This window comes from Protopterus annectens, chromosome 4.part1 (genome assembly GCF_019279795.1).
Source record: "Protopterus annectens isolate FY-2018-M chromosome 4.part1, PAN1.0, whole genome shotgun sequence".
Taxonomy (NCBI): Eukaryota; Metazoa; Chordata; order Ceratodontiformes; family Protopteridae; genus Protopterus; species Protopterus annectens.
In genome coordinates, this window is record NC_056734.1 from 850,718,562 (window position 1) to 850,729,967 (window position 11,406).

Sequence of the window (11,406 nt, forward strand, 5' to 3'; positions counted from 1 at the left end):
GGGAAGCAAATACCTCATAAGGATTTTCATTCTTACTGTATTCCTTGCTTAGGCCCTGACCACGACGTAGCTAGTTGTCGGTTTTGTGCTAGATTCAATCAACATACAATTAAGCGAAGGTACGATTTTGCTTTTCATTACTTCGGTAGGCGCTTTAACTACAAAATGTCGTCGGATACGGTTCCGGCTACCGGAGTTCACAAACGTCACAAGGATAAAGACAGGCCTCCGAGGTCCAAATCTGATGATAGCGCACAAGCGGAGCCAGCTTCAGGTTCGGCCGTCGTCAGTGAGGCGCTTTTGCAGCCCCTGTCGTCGGCCATTTCAGAACCGATGGCCGAAATGGACTCTCATGAGGAGCCAACCAGGCCTTTAAATATTTCTGTTGCAGGACCTTCGGACAATGCTCCTTCTGATGGGTCCGGAGCCGCTGAGCAGGTACCGGCTTCCGAAGGGTTTTCAGGCCTATTCAGCTTCTAATAAAGGCAAAGCCAAAGACAAAGGCAAAGACTCCTTCTAAATCAAAGACTACAACACAGACCTCCTCTGAACCGGCTCCCAAGTCACAGAAACAGTTACTCAAGATGGCGGAGGATTTACTTACTATGATTAGGGGTTCACATCCCCCTCCAGATAAAAGGCCAAGGCAGGATGTTTATTATGATTCCTCTGATCAGGCTTCTCTTTCCTCAGTTTCTTCTTCTGATCAGGAATATTCTTTCCCTCCTTATGAGGACTCTGATGCTGAAGAATCCATTCCTTCAGCTTCTCCCCCTGAGGATTTCTCTTTTGGGGAAACTTTGCATGAAATGAGGGAACATTTCCACTGGGAAGGACAGGAGTGTTCGGAATCTAAGAAAAGACTGAGGGATTTTCTTCTTCTTCCCCAACATAGACCCCTGGCTATTCCTCCTGTTTTGGATATTGTGGATGATGCCTTTTCAGAGGCTAACTTAACCCCTGACTCTTTTCCTCCTGCTCCTGTTAAGCCTGATAGATATTACAGGGTTCCTGATTCCCATCAGTTTTTATACAAGAACCCTTCTGCTGACCCTGAAACCATTTCTCAGGGTCCTAAGGGAGTTAAGGCTGCTTCTGCCAAAAATCCCATTCCTACTGAAAAGGATTCTCGATCCTTAGAAAGATGGGGCAAAAAGGTGTACACTTCTGCTACTTTGTCCATTAGGGCTTTAAACTGTCAGTTTCATATGCTTAAATACCAGCAGTTTCTCTTGTCTGTTTTAAAACAAAAGCTTACTTCCATTTCTGCCTGTGCAGATGATAAGGAATTACATGACTTATTGCATGCCACTGAACAAGTTGGAAAGCATGGTTTACACTGTGGATTTGAAGCTTTGGAGGCTTCTTGTAGGGCTGCGGCCTCTGGCACAGTTATTAGAAGGCATGCATGGCTAAAGGAACAAAATTTGCCTGAACAAGTAAAGGCTAAATTATTGGATGCTCCTGTTCAGCATAATGTTTTGTTTGGATCTAAAGCTGAAGAGGTGATTAAAAAGATGGAGGATAAGGCGAAATCCATGCAAACAGTTAAAGATTTCTTACAAGTACAACCACCTAGATTTAGCAGGAATTGGCCTTCAAAAAATTGGTCCTTTCCCACTTCAGACAGGCCTCAGAGGGGTAGATATAGACGCTCCAGAGGAAGGCCTCAAACACAAGCTTCTTATAGACCAAGACAGTGGACTGCTTCCACCCCTAGGGGAGGAGAGGACAGGTCACAAACTCAAAGGAAACAAACTCAATGACTCCCTCTGTTGGGCTACAGGAACGTCTTGCCTGGAAGCCCCTCTCGGAGGAAAACTCTCTCTTTTATCAAAATTGGACTCAAATAACCCAAGACAAGTGGGTTTTGGATGTGGTTTTAAGAGGTTACAAATTCCATTTTCATACCTTGCCAAGGCCAAGCAGATGGCCAGACCTTCCAAAACATCAATGGACGGAGGCCTTAAACCAGGTGGAAGCTCTTTTGGCTATGAATGCCATAGAACTGGTTCCACTTTCAGAGATGGGAAAAGGTTTTACTCAAGGCTCTTTCTAGTCCCAAGGAAGCAAAACTCATGGAGACCCATTCTGGATCTGTCGGTCTTGAACACCTTTCTAGAGATTCCAAAATTCAAGATGCTTACTCTACAGCAGCTACTTCCAATGCTGTCCAAAGATGCATGGATGGTAACTTTGGATTTAAAGGAGGCATATTTACACATTCCCATCAGGCAGGATCGCAGAAAATACCTCAGGTTCAAGGCCGGATCGAGGCACTTTCAATTCTCTGCACTGCCCTTTGGATTGTCTACTGCACCCAGGGTCTTCACCAAATGCCTGGCTCCAGTAGTAGCTTACTGCAGACTCAAGGGAATTCAAATTTACCCTTATCTGGACGATTGTCTAATTCAGGCAGACAGCAAGGATGTCTTACTCCAGCATCTAGAATTTGTACAGAACCTCCTCAAGTTCCTGGGATTCTCTGTAAACATAAAAAAGTCAAATTTGACACCATCACAACAGATAACTTTTCTGGGTGCACTTCTAAACACCACAACCCAGATGGCATTTCTGACATCCGAAAAACAATTACAGCTGGCTTCAACTTTCAGAACCTTGGCAACTTTAACTCAACTATCTGCAAGGAAATTCCTGCAGGCTTTGGGTTACATGGCCTCCTGCATCCTTCTCGTACCATATGCAAGACTACACATGAGGAAAATACAGTGGTACCTAAAAAGTGTATGGTCTCAGCATTGCCACAGTTTAGACATACTGATGTCCGTCCTTTCTTGCCTTCAAAAGGAATTTCTTTGGTGGTCCAGGGCATGTGCTCTAAACAAAGGGAAACCCTTCCGTCTGCCTCCTGCCACTCAGATTCTAACCACGGACACCTCGGATTATGCTTGGGGAGCCCATTTTCAGGGCAATTGTCTGCAGGGCCTTTGGACAAAGGATCAGAAGCACCTGCATATCAACTTAAAGGAAATGTTAGCCGTTCAGAAAGCTCTGTTGGCCTTCAGGAATCACTTACAACCAGGACAACTACTAATACGGACGGACAACACCACAGTTATGTGGTACATAAACAAGCAAGGGGGATCTCATTCCTACCCCCTTTGCAGACTAGCCATGGATCTATGGAACACAGCTCTAGCTTGTTATCTGGATCTTCAAGCTCAGTTTCTACCAGGGAAACAAAACTTCCTGGCAGACAGTCTGAGCAGAAACCTTTCGGATCATGCTGGACACCAAAATATTCAGGATGATAACAGCAGTCTGGGGATGTCCTCACATAGACCTCTTTGCATCCCATCTCAATCATCAACTACAGAACTTTTGCACTAGGACTTTCCACAGAGAAGCTTGGAAAGTGGATGCCCTGTCATTCAGTTGGAGGAACCTCTCGGGGATATGCCTTTCCGCCTCTTCCTCTTCTTCTTCTTCCACTGGTTTTATTGAAGATAAAACAGGACAAGCCCAAGATGATAATCTTGCTGGCTCCAAATTGGCCTCGGCAGTTTTTGTATCCAACTCTAAAAAACCTATGCCTGGAGCCCCCTTGGGTTTTACCTCAGTCTCCGAACCTTCTGTCCCAACATCAGGGTCAGGTTCTACACTCTCATGTCAAAACTCTCAGCCTGGCGGCCTGGTTAATTCAGGGCCTTTGATTTCTTCTTTCCTACCCAAGCAGGTTATGGATGTCATTTTAGAAGCCAGATGTCCTAGCACTAGAAAATCTTATGCAGGAAAATGGAAAAGATTTTGTTCCTGGATGCAGGCTCAGGATTCTGATCCTCTTCTTCCTAACATTACTTTAATTTTACTTTACCTGACAGATCTCTTACATAAGGGTCTCTCTTTCCCTTCCATTAAGATACATGCCTCTGCTATTTCTGCTCATTATAATACAGACCCTCCCATCTTTTCCCACCAGCTCATGAGACAGTTTCTCAGAGGAGCTAAGAACTTAAGACCTCCTAGATCTCCTCCCATTCCTGCTTGGGATCTCAACTATGTTTTGGAAAAACTAACCTTGCCTCCTTTTGAGCCTGCCGCCTCTTCTGACATCAAGTTTTTATCTTGGAAGACAGCTATCCTGTTAGCACTAACCTCTGCCAGGAGAGTTTCAGAGTTACAAGCTCTTATGGCTGTGGAACCTTATATTATTTTTCATCAAGACAGGGTATCTTTGAGGACTAATCCTACCTTCATGCCTAAGGTGGTTTCCAAAGTGGCTTTAAATCAAACTATCCACTTGCCAACCTTTTTCCCCACTCCTCAAAATAAAGGGGAAAGGATCTTACATTCCTTGGATGTACACAGACAATTACGTTTTTACCTGGACAGAACCAAGGACATCAGAAAATCAGAACAATTGTTTGTTTCTTATGCTTCAAGTTCCCAAGGTAAAGCCATTTCAAAACAGACCATTTCTAAATGGATTGCTCATGGAATCAGATTTTGTTATTCACACCATGGAAAGCAAATCCCAGGGAGTATACAGACTCATTCCACAAGAGCTGCTGCCACTTCTGCAGCCTTCCTCAGTGGAGTTCCTACCAAAGACATTTTGGAAGCTGCAACATGGAGTTCAGTGCATACTTTTTCTAAGCACTACAATCTACCTCTCTACTCTAAGTCTAGGGCAGGCTTTGCCTCTGCAGTCTTGCAGGGCCTTTTAGCCGCCCCTTCTTCTTTATGACCACCTCCCTTTCCTTCAGCTTTGGGATTTTACCCTACAGTCATGACTGCAACAGTGAAACACAATGAACATAGTACAGTTGTGTGTACACCTACCATAAATGTAGATGTTCAAGTGTCTTCACTGTTGCAGTCTGGGTTTCCCTCCCTCCTGTCCCCTCTTATTTTTACTTTTGTGTATTTCCTTTTTCACCATTCTTCTGAGGTGTATTTGCAAAGGTTATGGGACCTTTTTCATTTTGGGACTCCTGACATCTGGGGCAAGAAAAACTGGAGAAGATGGCGTCGGCTGTCAGCTTTATACTCCTGGCGCTCTGACGTCAGGGAGCATGGTTGAACAGCCGACGCCGGACCCAGACTTTGGGATTCTGGCCGACCGAGGGCTGCCTGCTGGCAGGGGAGAACCCTACAGTCATGACTGCAACAGTGAAGACACTCGAACATCTACATTTATGGTAGGTGTACACAACTGTACTTTATGCACCTAAAAACTACTAATTAACCCTAAGCAACCCAAACCAATGTCATGGTTTTTGCCTCAGCCAAGAAATTACCCACTGTTCCTCCTGTTCTCTTAACAGATCTTAATGAGAGCATAATACCTAATGCCGATAAACAGAGGTACCTTGGCCTAGTACTCAACCCTTCGCTTTCCTTTATAATGTACAATATGCAAATTTTGTAACTAATAAAGTCTTTGCTCAATTAAAACTACGGTACAAGATCAGTTATCTCTTTTCCCCCACCACTCGTAATGCTATTGCTGAAAATATTTTAAAACCCAACTTGGATATGGCCTTCCTTTTCTCGTTCTGCATTCAGCCCACAGACTACTGAGAATAACATCCGCAGATTCAGTCTATTAGAGGACCCCACAGATGCACCATTGCAGTTTGCTAAAAAAGGCTTTCAGCACGTCATGGAGCCACTTTTCTTCTAAGTATTCTAATTTACAGGATGCTAAAAACACGGTAATTTCCCCCCTTTAAGAGGGAGTCTGCCTTTACAAGTTAAACCCCTGTGTACTCAGAAGCACACAGGACAACAATTTCTGTCTAGGACACACACTGTTTAAAACTAATGTAGGTGAGAGGGCTTTCTCTAAACTGGGACCTACTATCTGCAGACATCAAAAATGTAAACGCCATTCAAAGCTTCAAAGATGCAGTTAATGAGCCTCTACTGAATCTACCTGCAACTGCTACCATGACAATGGTTTGGTAACTTACTGTCTCATATCAAGAGTAGTAGAATATGTTTAAAATACTTTTCTCAGTCTCTTAATGTGACATTTTATACAAAGTTCACATGCATACGAGAGTTTATGTATTTTATGCATGATTGCACTGTATTTTATGCATATCTTAGCTTGTGCTTTGTATATATTTTTCCTCAGTGCACTCTGACTAGATCTTTTAATCTTACCCTGTCTGTATTCAATTTTACGATTATGTTCTAAATTTTGCTATGTGCTTATTTTGTATACAATATTATTGAGCAAAAGACTGATGTATTTTCTGCTCTTTGAGCTTGGGTCATGGCTGAAAATGGTCAGTAGACCATTGTACTTTACAGTGAACAAATAGTAAATAATTTAGAGAAAAGCAACGTCATACAGTGTATATTGAGAATAATAGTAAGCAGCTCTTTCCTTCAGTTTTTGAAAGATCCCAAACTGTTGCAAGCAGCCTTGCTGAACTGTAGCAAGGAGGGTTACTGCAGCTGTTCTGTCAGGGAGAGATGGCGCTCTATTCCTGTGGCTAGGACTTCGTGTATAGTGCTCTGAGCTTGGTGACAAGATCTTTTTGAAGTCTTTTTGTCTACATTCCAAAGGTACTTTTACCATGGTCATTTTGTTCTAAAGTGAGTATTTTAAGCACTCCTGCATGGATACAGATCTTTGTCCAGTACAAAATGTTGGGGGATTTGTTCATCAGAGTTTCTTTGCTAGAACATTAAGCATTTCTTGCATTTTCTTCTGTATTTCAGATCACGTGCTTGGATCTTAATCCACTTTTTACTTCCTAATGTTTAATAGCATGTGGAATCCTCTTCAGAGAGGGTCAGTGTGACAGTAGATAATAACTTTTTTTTTTTAACTTTACTATTTATATCTTTATTTTGAATCAGAAATTTGACCATCTCTATCCCTGTGAAGACTAATATTACACTTGTGCCAGCAATGCTTTGAACCCTGTTTGAATTGTTACCAGAAGCCTTCTTTAGATGTTTTTCATCTCACCGCTGCAGTAGCCTATGGATAGTGTCCTTCCAAGGACACAGCACATGGCCAGTTTACCAAAGTACTAACTCTTCTCACTCACTCTGGCTGCTATTAGGCTTTATCCTTTTTTGGAGGAAAGTATATAAGCAACCAGTGTGTGGTAAATCTTCAGAATTTTCGTGCCGCCTCCAGTAGAAGCATCTCTCTCTGGCTCCAGAGGAACAACAGTTGATTAAAAGCTTTTTGCCCAACAGATAAGACCCACTCCAGGGAATGTTTCCTCTCATTAAAGATTGTTATTGAATATGTGTGGTATTTTTTCTGATGTAGCTTAACATAAAAAGCAATTTGCAGTATTCCATCTTAAGAACAGATTTTGTCAGGGGTGTTTTGTATGTGCTTCTACACTGTTTCCTTGCTATATTTTTCAGTTTTGTGTGGAAAATTGTGATTTTTGTGATAGTATTAAGTATTTAGGGTGTACTTTTACAGTCATAATGTGTGTGTTTCCTGCCTGTTCTGTTTTTAATAGAATTAGAAAGTTTTTCTCATTTCTGAGGTAATAAATATTCTGTGATATTTCTGACTAAAAGTTTAAGGTTTGTTATCATGATTTTCAGTGTACTGCTTGTGTTTACAAGGGTGGGGACACTTTTATTTGGTCTTTGTGGAAGGGAAGTGTGCTGTTGTGTTTACTAGTGAGAACTTACCTTCTCCCAATGTTACTAAGCTTACTGTACTGCAATCGGGTTTCTTCTAGGCTGCAGCATGGATAATATTCCTGGTCCTGCTTTTTCCACTCCGCTTGTAGGTAAAAAGAAAAAAAACAAGTAAAATTGTTGCCTCAGTCTGTGTTTAATGACTTGGCATGATAAAAGACGGTTCTACAGACCACTTACCTTTTGCCTCAACTCCCTCTGGCCACTAGGACCAGGGGTAGACACATCCTCAGGAGTTGTTCCATTAACTGTTATAAGTAGGGGAGACTAAAATGGTTTATGTATAAGAGTTGTCCGGGGAAAGATACCTCTTGCCAGGGATAGTGAGTTATCCTGACAAATCTAAGAGTTTTCCGGGGAAAGATACCTCTTGCCAGGGATAGTAAGTTATCCCGACAAATCTCCCAGTAGGAATATTCCTAGGAAAAAAGAAAAACATTGTTAATTACTTGGCAGACGATCAAGTCATTTCTGTAAATAACTCAGATGTTATAGCTTTGGCTAAGAGTATTTTGCAGCCAGTCTGTTCTGGGGATGTTTCCCTTTTCACAGTTTTAGCATAGGTATTGCCAGAGAACAGTATGTGTCTTCACATGATGAGGATTTTGGCATAGACAGGTATATTTCTCCTCAGGAATCCATCACCCAGAACTCTGATACTTCAGAATGTGAAGTTAATCCTATATAACATTTTTTCCTTTGTTGACTCAGGAATATTTTTTGAATAGGAGAAAACAGAACTGGAGAGATTTTATGATCTATTAGAGGATAAGGTTCCTAATTCTGCACCTATTACCCCCATTTTGCTGGCTCTAGAATACACTTTCAAAGCTGCCTGAAATGCTACTGACTCACTGGCTGCATTTACAAAGAAAGCTTATAAGCAGTATAGGGTCTCTTCAGGTTATATTTGACTACTATGTTAGCCTTTAAGATCTTCATTTTTCAGGCCTTTTTGTGGAAGTTTATGCTAAAATGTGCTTATAGTTTGGAACACGTAGCTGCTTCAGTTTGTCCAGAAGGTAAGTCATATTTGAATCAGAATGAAGAATAGGAGGCAGGATCTTCCATAAAATGCTGCTGTGTAAGCAAACAATTGTGGGTACAACAGCTGGTAAGTTTGTACTGCTTTCGTCCTAACTGAAATGCTCCCAGGTGCATATTGTTATGGTAGTTGAATAACCTGTCCAATATCCTAGCTCATAGGATAGAAGTGGTTCTCATAAATTATTGATTTTACCTAGAAAACCTGTTGGCTCTTTCAAAAGTTTAGTGACCTTCAATAATTTATTTTAGGATTGTTGGTACTTGTTTAAAATATCGAACGTCTCAAGTTTTAAAACATGCTCTGAGAAGTGTGTGTGACCGTGCTAAGCTTCTGCTTCTTCTGTAGTGTTGAGAAGATTTGTTTGGTTCCATTATCTTAATCTTAAATGTCCACTTATCACACATCTAGTATTTGGACCTGCGGCTACACATATCCTTAAAGAGTGGGATGACTGTGGTAGACTGACGCACAGAGTTTCTAGAGTTTTTCAGTAACCAGTTTTGACCATAACAAGCCTGCTTATTTTTCCTTCAGAAAAGCCAGCCTAAAAATAAGCAGGCCCCCAAAAGAAAATGGCAGGAAGATAACTCTTCCAAATCAAGTAAAAGAAGTAACTTTCTCAAAAAGATTCAAGATCCAGCTATTGGATAATTATGCCTGCAATCTGATCACCTTACCTGATTTCTTGCCCTTGTTTCCATACTCTGTCAAACCAACTGACCCTTAACCCCTTAGCATTAAGTCAGACGGTTTCAAACAGATGGGTGTTGAAAGTTATTCAGGAAGTATTCACTTGGCAGTGGGTGGACTCCTCCTTTTTATATATAAAACTAAAATTAACCGCACTCAAACAATAAAAGAAGAGAAGAAATTTTAACTAATAAATGAACTTCATGACAATAACAGCATTCAAAAAATAGTAAATCACACCAACAACTCTTGTAGTACTTTAGCACTTTCGTCTTATTTATTATCAAGACTTCTTCAGAAAGACATGTTTCATAACTATGAGCAACCATTTGTTGAGAATCTCTGTTATTCATATTCTCCTACCCATCAAACCCCGGCTCCACACTCCGTGTCATGGGTGGCCCCCAAACAGCCCCCCTCCCTCAAGTTCACACCACATTCCTCCCACTCCCCCCACAGGTGGCATACCCACACATTTCTCTACACACACACTGATACCCAAGCATAGTAGGACTCTACCTGACTCTTCCACCTTGTCCGTGCCCTTCTTTACTTACCTTTGGAGGCATGGACTCATAAGTTATGCAAAGTAACCATACGTAATTTCTAGGTTGTCCCGTCAAGGATGAATCAATCTGGGTGTTAATATTAGAATTATCACATCATGGCTCTCATAATTCCTGGTTCCCCCATTTTTTTTTTTTTTGCTTTTGCACACGATCCCTATTAGTATGCACACGACACCACAAGGCTATTACTATCTGACCAATTTACCTTATGTAACTGCGATTGTAATGTTAATGAAAATGCACACAGCACCCTGCCTGTTCACACTTTACTATTGGAAAGGAGGAACTGTTGTTTATTTAAATGGCCTGCTAGAACTAATGTATTTAAAGGAAGTGAAAATGGTTGCTCATAGTCATGAAACATATCTTTCTGAAGAAGTCTTGATAATAAATAAGACAAAAGCGCTGAAGTACTACAAGAGTTGTTGGTGTGATTTACTATTTTTTTAATGCTGTTATTGTCACGAAGTTCATTTCTTAGTTTATATATATATATATATATATATATATATATATATATGTGTGTGTGTATGTGTGTATATATATATATGTACACACACACACACACACACACACACATTTAGATGTATATATGTTATTAACCTAATTTGGCTCTCCAACTCATTAACTGTTCCTGTTTTCACAGATTTGATCCAGCTAAGAAGATTTACACGTGGGGACTGTGAGTTTGTCACTAAAATGGCACCATCTTTGTTGCTGACTTGTCTGAACATCAGAGAACCAGATTATAGAGCTCTGTGTCACTCAGAAAGCACCAGACTGATACAGTAACTTATTTCCAAGTGCACAGTGGACTGTGGACCATAGCCATAGATTTGTTGTAAACACTTGAACTGACTGGAAAAGACAAATTTCTAGTTGCCTATTTGAAGAACTGATAATATTTAAATTATATTTATGTGCATCCTTAAATGTATACTTTTTAAGCAAGCATTCACATTCATGTGTACTTTTGGAAATTAACCTCAGGCTATACTACAGTTTATATGTAGCAGGATTTGGATTCCAAAATCCAGTGCATCTTTGTTTAGTGAGTAATTTAAATAACTATGAAAATTTGATAAGTTTTTGCACATGTGGCTGCTTCCACAAAATCCATAGTTCTTTCCTTCCCTTATGCTCACTAATGTATTTTCAGTTTATACTGACTTCAGATGCAGAGACTTTTTTTTTTCTTATAGTCAGAAATTTACTTTTCTGAAGTGGTACCAGTTGTAAATTGCATTCAATAGAATTTTTTTTTGGGGGGGGGGGGGGTTGCAGTGGCAATCATTGTGAACATTTCTAATGGCTTTTAATCAAGTTATGTTGTAATGATTTCTGTTCTGGACATTCAGCTACAGTTACTTTTTCGACAGTAATCCTTGAATGTGCTTTCTTATAGAATTAAATAGACTAGCCGTACTTCAGTTCACTCGCTACATTTCC

General features: G+C 40.7%; 1 protein-coding gene across 1 annotated transcript in view; it reads left to right on the forward strand.

Annotated features, from left to right (window-relative positions):
* CTC1 (CST telomere replication complex component 1) overlaps positions 1–11,187 on the forward strand; it is a 1,463,250-nt gene extending 1,452,063 nt beyond the window's left edge. Inside the window, exon 27 of the mRNA XM_044070869.1 lies at positions 10,604–11,187. Coding sequence (XP_043926804.1) covers positions 10,604–10,749 — 146 coding nt within the window. The 3' untranslated portion in view covers positions 10,750–11,187. The remainder of the gene's footprint in view (positions 1–10,603) is intronic.
* The last annotated feature ends 219 nt before the right edge of the window (positions 11,188–11,406 follow it).